The following is a 15,528-nucleotide window of genomic DNA, read 5'->3' as shown; positions in this document are numbered from 1 at the left end:
AGTCACACCCAAGCTGAACAAAACCAGCGTTTTATGGATGAGAACGACGCCCTCCTAACACCAGCTGAGAACGCGCAGTTGAAAACTTCAGAGTCCTATGTGGAAGGCCTCAAAGCAATTAACCAAGCCGACCAGGGGAAAGTGCTCTCCCTTCAAGAATACATTTCTGCCAGAGACCTTCTTGCCATCTTTTCACTTGACAATGGTACTAGGCCAGGCCCGTTAAACAATGCCACACTCAAGGACTACGGGACCGCCAAGACCGAGAAGGGAAATAGAATCATGCTGGTTGCCCGTCATAAGCAATCTAAGGAGGGTCCGGCCATCCTGGGTACGACACAAGAACTGCAGCAGCTTATGGAAATTTACATCCAAAAGATAAGACCCAAGTTTGCTCCACAATCCGAGAACCACCTCTTTTTGACAAAAGAGGGCCAGCCATTTCCTGAAGGAACTATTGGCCGAAGGACACAGGCCTTCCTCCTGAAGACCAAGTTGAGAATTGCTGAGAAGCTGGCTAACGTTAGCCTTAGAAAGTTTGTGTCGACGAAAACAAAAGAATGGGCCACGCCTGAGGAGGCAGTCATAGTGCAGTGAGTGATGTGCCATTCACAGAAGACAGCTAAGAGGGCTTACGTGAGGACCAGTCTCACCAGACTGGGGTCCCAGGCTCTTGACATCATTGTCAGGGTAACTTCCGAAGAGAAACCGGAGCTGGAAAAAAGTGATGACATTAACACAGAGCAACAACCAGCATCTGCCAACGAAGTTAAACCATCAACGAGAACAAAGGTCGTTGAAGAAAGCACTCCTGACCCAAATGAATCGCCATGTTCCGTGTCCCGGCCAGTTGCACCACCAGCAGCAGCTAATCAGTCGACTGATAAAATTGAATAGACATCTTCTGTGTCTGGGCTAACTGCACCACCAGCAGTATCTAAGCAGTTTACTGACAGCCAAAAGGAGGGAGAAAGCATTGCTGATCCCATTGAATCAGTATCTTTTGTATCCGGGCTAGTTGCACCACCACCAGCAGCTAAACAGTTGACTCAGAGCCAGATGGAGGGTAAAAGCACCCCTGATCGAGAGGAACCACCGTCTATGCACCCCAGCTCAGTTGTTCCACCAACACCTGAAAAAAAGTTAACAGACAAGCAGAAGAAGGCTCTCAAAAACCTTTTTCAGCAGGAATAACAAACAAAACAGATTTCATATTGAAGTATGTCAGAAACAAATGCTGTACTTCTTCTGTTTTGGGACAGTTGACCCTACAAAAAAAGAGTCAAACAGGTCATCAACCACATAAACTACCTGAAGTCAAAACAAGACACAAAGAGCCCTGACGAATTGCCAACTACTTCTGCGGGAAGCTCAAAGGTAAATACGTGGCTGGATGACTTTGATGACCTGTCCACCCGGTCATTTGGAAAACGGGGTGTTTGGGATGACGAGGAGACCGAACTACTGGAAAAACGATTTCACCGGGACACCTTGCCAAGCACCACCGTCATTAGGACAACACTAAACTCCGATGACCAACTCTTCACTATCTTGAACAGAAAGGGCTGGAATAGGACATACACCAAAATATAAAACATTTTCAAAAAAAAGATCCAAGAAAGCATCTGGCCGTTAGTCCTGAAGTCTTGTAGACACTGCGGAATGCAAGTCTGTTTTAGAATACAAGAACAACATTAAGTCTCAGACATTCATCAGGGAAAAAAACATGAGCTGGGGAAACCAACCCCTGGTAATTGCCCCACGAATGTTCCTTGGCTGTTTGATTGTTCTAAAAGACAAAAACAAAAAAACAAAACAAAAAAGAAAACAATATATGTGTTTATGTCTCCTGGGCAAAACACGGTCCTGGAATAACTTTAAGTTGAGATTAATAGAGCTGGGTGGTTCTGGAATAACTTTTTAGTTGAGGTTAATCGCCCAATGCCGTTGAAGGGAGTTGAATGTTGTGCTTGTACTGTAATGTAATGTTTATCTTTGTGTTTGTGATGTTTTGTGTTCCTCTCACATTAGCCCTACCTTGTCATGGTTGAGAGACGTGTGTGCCTTGAGGACCCTGAGAGCTATGCTGCCATGAATTGCTGGACAGCCTGAAAGGAGAGAGGCCAGACTAAAGGGGCTACTTCAATGATTTTCAATAAAACACTCATATTTTAAACCAATGTGTTGTTGCAAATGTTTGTATCATAGTACTACAACTCTCCATTTTATATGGACTCAGACCAGCGCAAAAGACGTCCAGAACATTCAAAGTACTCCAAATGATGGTCAACTGCATGATGGCTCATCTGGAAAAATTATGTACACCTTTGTAACATTCTCTGACCCCATAAACTCTTTCCATAACAGTAACTCTACCTGGTTTCTTCTGTGCATATTCATCACCCCACAGAACATGTGCAAAAGACATCCACAGAAAACTTCAAGTAGTCCACAAGATTAAGAAGTGCCTAATAAGTCTTCTTGCCAAATTTGACGAAATTCACCCACAATCTGTAAGATCTAAAGACAAATCCACATCGTGAATAAATTATGCAAATGCAATGCAGGGTGATGTTTCACTAAGTAGGGGCCAAGTAACACAAAGTGGGCAAGGTAACACCATGATACACTAAGAGGGGACAAAGTAACACTACCTGGCCAAGGTAACACCATGAGGGGGGCAAGGTAACACTTAAGGTGGGCAATGTTACACAGGAACCTAACCGTAACCCGAAACCCTCAACCCTAACCCTAAACCCTAACCCTAACACTAAAACCCTAACCCTAAGTCCTACCCCTAGCCCTAGCCTTAACCCTAGACTCTAGCACTAAAACGGTAACCCTAACACTGAATGCTAACCCTAGGCCAAGGGTTAGGGTTTGCGTTTAGGTCCAATGCTAGCCATGGGGTTATGTTACCTTTACTGTAACTGTCAAGTTACAGGCTGATCTTTCTTTAAGGCCCATGTTCATCTATTTCGTTATGCAGCCCTGTATTATTGTTTTGAAGTCACCATTGTCCTAATGTTTCTTTCTTTTTTTCCAAAGACAAAGCGCAAACCAGCTAAAAAACTGTACAGGGCTATGCTCTTCTACTCAATTGAAGACGACATGCAAAAATTCGGGTGCTTTTGAACAAGAAAATCATTTTTCACCTGAAAAAGTCACTTACGTCAGTCTTGCACTAAGCCATTCAATTGTTGAACTGTAACTGTTTTAATTTTTTGTAGAGTAGCTTTGAGTTCATTCAGGCTAGAAATCAAAAGTGAATAATATTTTGGTTTTGTAGGTGTCATACATTTGAATTTGAGGTCATTTCTCACAACACGTTTGAGGGAGTTTCGCAAACTTCCTATCCTCCATTAAATTATAAGTAAAAAATGCTTGAAATCAATGATTTTGTCCTAAAATGTTTTGACATTGACCTATCAACATTTTCTCTCCTTTTGATAACTTAGCTGGCTAAATTCCTGCTTGTTTCATCAAGGCAACAATAAATCAATGCTTCACTTCAAGTATTTCTGAGAATACCCCTATTCTACAACTTTTAGGTCAGCTGATACCCTCTAGAGTTGAGACAGTAGGCCTTGGTGGAACATCAATATCACATTTCCTTGTAGTGAGTGCCAGTGGAGATGTGTCTCTTTCCAAGGGTAATCTATGGTTGAAGCATCAAGGAGAACTGTCGTTGGACTGGCCCTGGCTGTGGCATTTATTGTCTCAGGACATGGGTTTGCAAAGTTCCATAGAACTCAGAATCAGTGTCTTGGTATCCAAGCCATATCCAAGAAGCGATTCTTTGAGGTTGTCAAATTGATATATCCCCACATTCATGACATTTTGACAGAAATGTGTGATGAAAAAAAGGGGCAAATGAAAAGGATTGACAGCAATGTCTTAGAAAGTTGGCAATGAGCAGTCGTTACCTTTGATGGAGTCTGGCACACCAGAGGCCATTTTAACAAAAATGGTTCCTTCATCATAAAGAATTACCTAACTGGGGGTTTACTGTGGTTGGGACACAAGTGCATGTGTGGAAATTCAGAGGATGATGATTTGTTTCTGGGGACTGCCAAATCAATGGAAAGCATTCTTGCAGATGAGTGCTACCATCAGGCTAAAAGTGAAGGTTGCAATGTAGTGGTGGTATAGCAGGATGGTGATTCCACTTCCTAAAGTCTGCTGAAAAAGTTTTTGGAGCGGAGCCCACGAGGGCATTCAAGTGCGGTGGTCACGTTGGAAGGGCTCATGCAAACAATTTGAAAGACTTAGCCAAGCAAAAGGACTTTTCAGCTGGACAAATTAGTAAATGGAAAGATACATTCCCTGCTGTTGAATCAGCCAAGTGTCCATGTAAGCACCACAGCAAAACCTGTGGCTTTGTCTGACGCATTTATCCAGGGTGCACGGTTGTAGTGTTGCACTTTTACCCTGCGTGGCAGACGTGTCTTACACCTTTTGACCAATTGTATGTGTTGTTGTTTCTTCCAATGAAAATGCGTTGTGACCATGTCCTCTGAGATTATTTTACTAGGGGACGGGACGGTGTTTCCCAGGTGAAAGCTTGAAACCTATCGATTGTGATTTTTATAGTTAGGGTGTTTTGCCAGATCTTTTTTCTTGTTCGGAAACACATTTACAGCTGCCTTTGAAGCTTGATGTTGTCGGTAAGAAGCTTTGTGAAGTTTAGTGTATTGTATTATGTTGTTCATAGGATCAAGAAGAACAAGACAATGATGATAAAGACCTCTACAGAAAGTTAATAGAGGATGAATTTAGTGACAGTGATGCAGAATAATCAGTATTTTTTTGTAGATTTTTGTAAAATTTTCATCAGCATTTTTTTCCCAGATGTATTAATACGTAATAATTAAGTAAATAGAGGATGGGTCTGAATTGTTTTGATTGTTCTACATTTACAACAGCTTATTCAAATTAGCCCAACCTCAAACGCTGAAGAAAATATGTCATCACTTTTTTCCTAAATGAACCACAAATCACTGTGTTATCTGTGAATAGTTTTGTTGGATCTAGATTTAAGGGACAAAAGAGTGACAGAACTTTTCATCTTTGTTATAAGAACCCATGATGCACGCATGACTAACTGTGGCCACCTTCCTTGGTTTAAATAAGCTAATCAAAATGCATGAACTATGTATGGTAAAAATGTCAAGCATCGTGTAACCTGTTGGTCAGTCGACAACTCCACCTTTCACATTTCTTTTCATAATTTTGGATTTGCCAGGTTTGAATGGAAGCCATAAGAAAGTTGTCGAAAACATCAAAAAATGATGAAAAAAATTTAGTTTGGTGGCCTGTGTTAGAAGAGCACCACTGTAAATGGAATGATAAGTATTATATTAGAATGTCCAAAAGGCATTTACCTGTCAAAAATAGAATTCCTCAAACTAATTCTAACTTTGGTTATTTTGCATTTGTAACAATACAAATCTAAAGATTATAGTGGTTTTACAACACAGGCTAAAAATAGGCCCTAAAATATAATTTTCGAAAATGTTTGGATAAAGCAACGGTTTGTATTATCTGTGAGCATTGCAGATAATTTAAGCCAATCCTCCATAGGAAAAAAGATGGCAACTCGTACATTTACCCACAGTTCTTAATGCACGACAACTTTAAAAATGTTTATAAAAACGTGCAGAGACGTTATAAAATCTTCAAACCCAGGCTACTCGATTTCCTTCGTACAGGGACAAATATTGTAAACATTTGGCATTCTTAGTGCCTTATAGGCTGTGTCTGATTCACAAGGCATTGTGGTAAAATGTACAGCTGCCATCATTTTTCCTACGGTGGATTAATTCAAGGTCACAAGTCAGATTGTTTTGGTTTGACTGTGTGTAGATGGATCTATAAGATTCCAGTTGATAGTGATAACGGTAATTATACCTGCTCATGAAAACACCAGTTGTATAAATTCCAGTCTAGCCATAAATAAAAAAAAGATTTGCAATCTTCATCATAACTGAATTATGATATTGAACTAGTACGAGGTCATGTTGGTAAAACATAGCGAGATCCATAGACTTGTGAAAAAGAAATACCCATATCAGTATCCGACGTAAGTTTCATTCCATGTTCAATGCTAAATTCCTGGGGGGTGTGGCTACAAACGAGGACTAACAATAGAGCTATAAATCAATGAACATAATAAATCCCTCTAAGATTCTCCAACCGAAACAAGTGGAATGTTGTTGAGGTATCACTGAAGTCCTAATTTTCAACCTTCTGCTTTCATTTCATCGTTTCTCCCGCTTGATAACAGGCACCCGTTGTAGCTACACAGTATTGTGCAAAAGTAATGCAAACGTATTCCACTGAAATTCGCGGCTTTTCTTGGCTTCTCAACAAAAAAATATGGAATTTTCGATGGAAGCGAATTTTCCACAAAAAGTCACGATAATTCACAATGCCTATTGTTTTCACCTTTGTGAATTTTCAAACAGCAATTTGCTTGGAACAAAAATTGACTTCTAATTTTTGAGCGAAAAATAATAATAATAATAATATTGTTCTGTTCGATAAATGACTGAACATTTCAGCAAAATTTCGCTCTTTATTAGCTCTGCTCGAACATTTCCAAGCATTTTGTGGACGACAATTTGCCAAGTTCGAATTTGCTATGATGATTTTTTTCTGTTGTCATCTCACAATGCGTAAGCTTGTCTGTTTACATAACAGTTCTGTAAGACTCACCTGGATATACTTCAAACTTGTGACCATTAAAGCTTTTAGAAAATCAACCTTGTGACTTGGCTTGGATACTGCTCCAGTGGCCGGAGAATTCCAGCAAATGTGGCGACCACAACGAGAGGATTGTGAGTATAATTTACGTCTTCAATTTGCCTTGTGCTTTTCATTTGCATCTAAACAAACAGGAAGCCAACACCTAAACCTTGAAACATGGCAAACGCCGAATCTACACTCAAAACGAAATTAAAGCAACTCGAAAAAACTGGAGATAAAACCAGCGATGTTCTTAAAGGCGGAAAGCGATCTGCGATATCGAGACACCTGACAAACCTAAAGGAATTACTAACAGAAGTGGATAACGTGCAAAGAGCGTTCGAAGCAGAGAAGATAACAGCGAAGGTTAGTGATGAAGAAATCAGCGCATGGAATGATGGAATTATAGTAAAAATAGAAGTAGTGGATGGTCATATTGAAAACCTCGAATGGTTGGCGAGACAGAAAATGGAAGTAGAAAACCAAGAGCAAGAGAAGATGCAGTTTGAAATAAAACTTCACGAGACAAAGCTTAAATTACAAGAAGATTTACAGCTCAAAATCGGAAACCTAAACCAGTTCGCGGAAACGTGGTCAGCTAGGCAAAGCTAACTAAGCTTGTAATAACCAAGTTTAACTGAACATACGCCAACTGGCCAAGATTCTGGGGTCAATATTCCAAATCCATTGACAAGTCAAATGTGCCGCCTGTAACTAAACTCACATACCTGCATGAATTACTGGACGCCAGAGTAAGGAAGATAGTTGAAGCATTGCCACGAATAGCCGAAGGTTACAACAGAGCCCTATCAATTCTTAAAGATCGATTTGGAAAGGAGAGCGAAACTGTGAAGGTCTACGTAAAGGAGATTCTTGACCTGCCTTACACGCCTACCGGAAACTCACAAAGAATTCACGAATTCTACAAAAAAGCTTTCCTATAGTGTCCAATCCCTGGAAACACTCAAATCGCTTCATGAAGTAAATGGTATGGTTTCCTTGACGCTCAAGAAACTTCCAACAATCAGAGGGGACCTCATACAAAACAATCCTGACTGGGAAACGTGGGATTTCATCAAATTTACCAAAGCACTTTGCCAATGGACGTGCCAAAACCCAATGGTTTATTTCAAAATGGAAGATCCACTGCAACACAGGAATTCGAAATGAGACAGCATATTTCAAACTCAGCAGAAAAGGGTATGCAAGTGTGTTTACTGTCAAGCGGATGACCACAAACCATCAGAATGTGGCAAAATCACCTCACCGGTGGATCGCAAAGAGTTTCTGGCCACGAAGAAGCTTTGTTTAAATTGTACTGACCCTCGTACATCATCGGAATGCAAAAGTACCACATGTCAAACCTGTGGTAAACGGCATCATACTTCAATCTGCAGTTTGTCAAAGGAAGTGAAAACTGAAGGAGTGCTGACAGCTCATCAACCTGAAAACAAAGAAGTTGTCCATCCTTTTGTTCTCGTGGAAATCGACAGGATAAAAACACATCCTTTACTTGACATTGGCACCAGAAGCTCTTACGCCTCAACTAAACTTATCAATCTTCTCAACAAGAAGCCTAAAGAGACAGCGACTAAACGGATAGACAAGATGCTTGGCTCATCAACCAACGTAGGGATTTACTCACAGACCCTTGGAGCAGTGGACGGAGAATTTGACATGAACATTGAACTCACGAAAATTCATAAGCCTCAGCCACTGACACTCAATAACCCTAATTATGCGACTCTGCTAAGTAAATACAGCCACCTCAAAGAAGTCAAGAATGAAGACAATGATACAAGACCTCGAATTCCCATTCACGTAGTCTTAGGCACAAGTGAGTATGCCACAATCAAGACAAGTACTGCGCAAAGAGTGGGAAAACCTGGACAACCTGCTGCTGAGAAAACATTCCTTGGATGGACTTTAATGTCACCTGGAAGAGAAGACGTCGGTAGTCCTATGCTTCTAACGCAATCAGCTTTAATGGGTTATGAGCAACTCTGTGCCTTGGACGTGCTTGGCCTGGCCAACACTCATGAGAATGACCTACAAGCCGTCTACAAAGAGTTCAAAGAACAGCTGGAGAGAAACCCAGCCGGCTGGTACGAAACAAAGCTGCCATGGAAGGGAAACCACCCTACACTACCGACAAATGAAGCTGGAAGAGACGCCTGGATCAACTAATCTGCAAACTGGAGCGAAACGGTCAATACGAAGAGTATGACAGCATAATCCAAAATCAACTACAAGAGAGAATTGTCGAACCAGCACCTGAGACTACAACTGGAAGAGAATTCTATATCCTGCACAAAGGAGTGAATAGAGAAAATGCAGAAAGTACCACACTCCGGATCGTGTACAATGCCTCAGAAAGAGAGAGAGATAACCAGCCATCCTTAAATGATTGCCTCAACCCAGGGCCCCTGCTCCAGAACTGTCTGAGGGACATCCTAGTGAGATCGAGATTCTACCCAGTACTGCTAACGGGTGATCTTAAGAAAGCCTTCCTTCAAGTTTGCATAAAAAAAAAGGAGAGAGACTACGCTTCCCCTGGAAACCTCCAACCAGTAGCAAGACCTCCATTCTCTGATTCACCCAAGCTTTCTTTGGAATGTCTTGCTCACCCTTCCTCCTTGGTGAAGTTATTAACCAGCATCTCAACACATGGGAAAGTCAACACCCTGAGCTGATAAAGGAAATCTGTGATGGCTTGTACATTGACGATCTAATGACTGGTGGGGGGACTGTCCAACTCACTGCAGGAAAAAAGTCACCACCACAAAAATATTCAGATGCCTCATTCACCATTCACAAATGACACTCAAACGCACCAGAATTGGAAGCAGACAGAGGCTTGCCGTGGGAAGAGTTAACGCACACCAAACAGCAACTTGGAGGGGCAAAACCATCGGAGGGAAACTTCCTAGGCCTTCCGTGGGATAGAGAGCAAGATATCATCAGCGTTATTCTCCAGAGCAGCCAGACCGAAACGACCAAGAGAGGTGTGCTGTCCCATCTAGTGAAGATCTACGATCCTCTAGGGCCTGCGTTGCCAGTGACACTCAACTTCTTGGGCCTTTACTGAAACGTTGGAAGGAGTGGAATGCCACACTCACCGAGAACTTCACAGTCCCACGAGCACTCTCAGCCTATCATCGACTGATTCTGAGCCTCACACTACACGCATTTGGCGACACTAGTGCGAAGGGTGTCAGTGCTGCAGTTTACGCCGTCGTCCATCAAGAACAAGGACTCTCTCAGCAACTTCATTTGCGCAAGGTCAAGATTTACAAAGAAACACCTGACAATACCAAGACCTGAATTGGTCGCAGGTCACATGGCCGTGAACCTGATAACAAATGTGCAAGCAGCCCTAAGTTCCCTACCTCACCCAGCTCACTGCTTGCTTGACTCACCTGTCGCGCTCTACTGGATCAAGGGTCAAGGGGAGTATCGACAATTCGTTTCGAACAGAGTTCATAAGATCCAACAACATGAACAAGTCAAGTGGCCCCATGACCCAACTGAAGACAATCCGCCGATATGGGGAGTCAAGGAGGAAATGCGATCAACAACAACCTCTGGAAGCATGGCCCAACTTGGCTTTGTGATGCATCAAACTGGCCACCTGACATAATGCTAGAACCTACTCCTGAAACCATGGCTGAAGCTAAAGTGAAATGAGAAGCTCTCTCCATCGCCATTCCTACAAGTGATGCTCTAGACCAAGTGCTTAGCCACCCACTACCAAGAATCCTGCAAATTGGAGCGTGGGTGTGGCGGTTTATTCATAATTGCCAAGTGCAACCAAGAAACTGAAAGAATGGTCCGATCACTACCGATGAAATGCAATGCCAAGAACTGTGGTGGATCAAGCAAGCTCAACAATCAACCCAGCAGCAAGCCAACTTCCAAGCGGCAAACGGCAGCTAAACCTTCAGGAAAATGACCAGCAAGTTTTAGAATGCTGAGGACACATTATGGGAGAACATCCAATTTATCTGCCAGACAACCATCCCTTCACCGCGAAGTTGGTCTTCAAAGTATACTTACCTACCCTGCATGGAGGGGTTGGTCTCACTATGGCTAAGGTTTGTGAGAAATACTGGGTGCCCCGGCTACGACGCCTAGTCAAGAAGTCGAGAGGAAGCTGTCATGGGTGCATAAGATTCCAGGCCAAAGTTTACCAAGCACCACCACCAGGAAATCTACCCACAACAAGAAGAGGCTTCAAGGCTGTTCTAAGTAATAGGAGTAGATTTTAATGGACCAATTCGCTAGGAATCTAAACCCAAAACTGAAAGCAAGGTGTACATGGCATTGTATGCATGCAGCCTGACAAGAGCTGTCCACCTTGACCTGTTAAAATCCTTAAGATCTGAATTTATAGTGAGCCTCAAGAGATTCGTGGCTCGAAGAGGGCGACCGGAAACTACCTATTCCGACAATGGTTCAACGTTTCAACCTGCCAAGAAGTGGTTACTGAAGGTTCAACAAGATGAAAGATTCCACGAGTTCCTATCCAATCGAGCCATCAAGTGGTGTTTTAACCTGAGTCGTGCCCCATGGTGGGGAGGTCAATTTGAACACCTTATTGGCCTCTTCAAAAATGCATTTTACAAGACCATCGGCAACGGGACCCTCTGCTGGTCAGAGCTAGAAGTCGTGCTTGATGTTGAGGTTGCTTTCAACAACCGGCCCCTGAGCTACCTTGGAGAAGACATCCAGCTTCCTGTGTTGACCCCAAACTCCATGCTGCACATCAACTCGAGCTACATTCCCAACTTACAACCCCATCATGTGCTGGATAAGGATCTGAGAAAACGAGCCAAATTCCTTATGAAGTGTAAAGAAGTGATGTGGAAACGATGGATAGCAGAATACGTCAAAGGCCTTTGAGAAAGCCATTGTCGAGCAGGAGGAGAACAAACGCTCCATCTCAACTCCAGAGATGTTCTCATTATACGAGATGACAACAAAAACCAGAACCATTGGAAGCTAGCAGTTGTCACCGACTTAATCAGAGGCAAAGATGGCATCATGAGAGGAGCCAAACTGAAGACAGACAGGGACATCCTCGAACGTGCCATCCAAAACCTTTACCCTCGAGTTACATTGTGCCCAGATGCCAGGGAGGTCCAGGCTCAACCCAGCTGCCCCTAAATTCTATGAAAGGCCACAAAAAGATGCCACTGCTGTGGCAGCAGTGCGCATACAAGAAATTGCGGAACAACCTGAACTTTGAACATTGACATTAGATCGTTAAGAAAGTGAACATTGATTTTAGTTATAGATTTATTTGCTTTGTTAGTTGAAGCTTGTGCCCAGTCTGAATGAAACATGTTAGTCCCTTCTTGGAACTTACATGGGGGAGGGTGTCGGGGACTGGGGTACCTATTACAAAATCGTGAAACTTGATCACTTTAATTAGAAGAGTTTGTGCAACAATTTAGGAGTTAGTCCAGATCGATATAGCTTCGAGTTAAGACACTGTGAAACCTTTGCAAACTTGTCACCATTAAAGCTTTTAGAAAATCAACCTTGTGACTTGGCTTGGATACTGCTCCAGCGGCCGGAGAATTCCAGCAAAGCAGCTCTTACACAATTATTCTTCGGTCTTTTCTTGGCTCATGTTTGTAGGCCACAAAGATCACTCAAACCCTGACCTACGCCATGTTCTTGTAACCCAGACTCCGTGCAAACTTGTTCTTTTACCATAGCAACCGCTAGTGTTTAATAGTGCTAACGTGCATTACACAATCATTCTCATTGAAACTCTCTTGTGGTTATCATGCCAAAAGTTTCCAATTACACGCGAACACAAATCAAGCTTCTTTACAAGATCTCCACCCAGCTGAGATATTTAAATTGCTAAAAGGAGAAGGCTTACTTGTCAGTTTTGCCAGTGTAACACGAATAATCAAAAAGCTTCGACTCACCAGCTCCATGTCTAATCTAACACGTTTTGGAAGACCCACCAAGCTATCTGTAGAAGCAAGCACTTTTACAGATCAGCAAATGCGAAGCAATGATGAGATGACAAGCGCTCAGATCCAGAAGAGGTTGGCAAAGTGTGGCATTGCAGTGAGTTCGTACACAGTGCGAAGATCTCGCAAGCAACAAGGCTGGACACTATAGTGGACTGCTTACTGTCACCTGATACGCGAAGCCAACAAAGTAAAGAGATTGGAGTACGCTCGGCGCATCATAAAGAGTGGCGATACTTTTTGCAACGTCATTTTCAGCGACAAGTGTTCCATTTATCTTGTGCCGTATCGGCGCACCTATTACAGGAAGGTAGACAAGCCAACGAAGCAAAAACCGAAACCAAAACATCCGCTGAAGGTTCATGTTTGGGCAGGAATTAGCAGACAGTCCCACAAAGATTTGTATCTTTGATGGCATCGTAGATGCTGATTTGTTCTGCAACATCCTGGAGACCATGCTCATCCCATCCATTTGAGAAAAACTTCCCGACCACCGGTTCATGCAGGATAATGACCCGAAACATACGTCAAGAGGAGCAAAGGCTTCCTTCCAAGAAAAAAATATCAACTGGTGGTGTACCCGCAGAGAGCCCAGATCTCAACCCAATAGAGGACTTGTATGGCACGCCATGTGTAGCAAAATTACTTTTCAACATATTACGACATATTACGACTCATCATGTGTCGAAAAGACATGAAACAGGTTGAAATACGTCAAAGTTATGTCATATCATGTCATGTAATTCTCGAAATAAGACGGTTGTCATGGCTACACCATGTAATCCGAAGCTCGTAATGACATACCATGTAATGTGAAGCCGATAGTGATGTTCAAACCCTTGGTTACCGCCTGTTGTTAAAGATGGAAACTGTTCTCATACACAAAGTCTATTTACCCCAGTTCCGCTCAGCTCAATACAGTTCCGCCATATTTTGATCGTTTTGCTCTTTGCCTGATCTTCTTCTCGTGGAAGTTGCTATTCAAGCTCACAGTTCGCTCGGTAGGTTTATTGTTGCTGTGTATTTACATTTGGTTCTTTAGATTTATTGCTTTATTTATTCAGTGTTATCTCGTTGTTGTTGTTTGCAGCTCCATATTGATCTGTTCCTCTTGCATGTGCTTTATCATTGCTGTGCTCAGTCATTCTCTGTTGGATCCATCTTTCTTGTCTGTCTTTCATTTTTGTTCGTAATTTTTAAGTCCCAATTGTCCAATAGAATCATGTCTGGATATTCTCCTGACTTGTTTCTGGAAAATGTGGACCAGGAGTTTATTTGCAGTATCTGGTGAGGGAATGTTATTCCTGCATATTTTGCAGCAATTTAAGAGTTCTCTGCCAACCTGCAATGGTTTCATTGAGGTTACGGTTTGTTGTCCCATTACAGACCATGTGATATTCCCTAGAGAATTGTTCTTTTAACCATCTAAGTCATTTTTTCATATACACGCAGCTATTTGAAAATTTGAAAGGAAGAATTCTCAAGAGTTTCATCACATGGTCTGAAATGGGGCAACAAACCGCCGAGTCGAAAAAGTTCCATTCCTATATAAGTAATGCCATCAACTTTTCAATCAAAAATCGTGGAATTTTTGAGACGTATTTGTAGAATCAATTTTTGTGTCTAGTGCGAAGCACAGACACCATGAGAAAACGCTAAAATCCTCTGGTGAGTGCTTCATATATGGCAAATTATTACGTCATACGAATAAAGTTTTACCGAGGTTTCTCCTACGTGACGCATTACATGAAGCATTCTTTACTGGGTACCAGGAGGTTAATATCATCGATAATCACTCGTAATCTCTTTGTGACCCGAAATAAACAACCAATGACAGTCGGAACCAATCGAATGTGTATTAGTAGAGACGACAATTGCGCCATCACCATGTGCTTTTCACGACAACTCCCGACAACTGCAAGAAAACTGATTACGACGATTTGCTTTCGTTGCCAAAAGTGGAGCTGGTCCGACAGGTTAAAGAGAGAGTAGTGATACGTGTGTGATACGAGTTGTCCTATCGGTAAGTTACCTTTTAGTTTTTTACTTTGTGATGAATTTCTTAAGACGTATTTTCTCAGTATGCCACAGCTTTCGAAGTATGTGTCAATCCGGCTGAATGAAAGGTTTTGAAAGGTGCTTCAAAGTTGAAGATCAAGGTACTTGGCGCCGAGAGAATCTCCATGCTGCAATTTTGTGACCGTATGCCAAGAGGATACAGATTAAGCTTTATGAGCCCCATTTGGGGAAAGAAAAGCCCGTTATGGGAGATATTGAGCCCCTTTTGGGGATAACAAAGCCAGCTGAGGGATTAAATAAGCCCTGTCAGGGAAATGTAAACGGCAGAAAATCTTTCGCCGCTGAAGGATTTAATGTGAAAATACCTTTCATTAGCCTAACATATACAAAAGCTGTGGCGATTTCCTTCTGAGAAAGTCTTGTTAAATATCACCCAAGGGTCGTTTTTACTGTATCTTTCCATGCGATGGTTAGCACTGATGAGGTGTGCTCGCCGTGTGAGAGAGTATTTCATAGACATTGCAAAGTACAGCAAAAGTCATAGAGACCGAGAGCCGTCAAGATTACCGATAAAAAAGATTATGAGCTCCATGAAAAAGAGAAAAGCTAGATGCAAGCTGAAGTGCATTTTCAGGAAATCTACTCCTAAATCTTCAAGTTTGTACAAGTTAGCGACTGACTATAACTTATGGTATGTAACATACGTACACAGATGCGACTGTTTTTTCACCAACTTTGCAAATCCTAAAAGATGGGCAGCAAACAAGTTGTT

At 42.2% G+C, this 15,528-nt stretch overlaps 1 protein-coding gene and 1 pseudogene across 1 annotated transcript; both read left to right on the top strand.

Moving 5' to 3' along the window:
• The first annotated feature begins 11,064 nt into the window (after window positions 1-11,064).
• On the top strand, window positions 11,065-11,649 carry LOC110047267 (uncharacterized). The gene has a single exon (XM_089281004.1). It carries the CDS (start codon window positions 11,065-11,067, stop codon window positions 11,647-11,649), a length of 585 nt encoding a protein of 194 aa, XP_089137130.1.
• A 2,872-nt stretch (window positions 11,650-14,521) lies between these two features.
• Window positions 14,522-15,528, top strand: part of LOC149117168 (uncharacterized) — a 1,547-nt pseudogene continuing 540 nt past the window's right edge.

This window comes from Orbicella faveolata, unplaced genomic scaffold (assembly GCF_042242905.1).
Source record: "Orbicella faveolata isolate gen_17 unplaced genomic scaffold, um_ofav_v1 contig_12, whole genome shotgun sequence".
Classification (NCBI taxonomy): domain Eukaryota; kingdom Metazoa; phylum Cnidaria; class Anthozoa; order Scleractinia; family Merulinidae; genus Orbicella; species Orbicella faveolata.
Note: the sequence above shows the minus strand (reverse complement) of the source record. Positions and strands in the feature narration are given on the sequence as shown.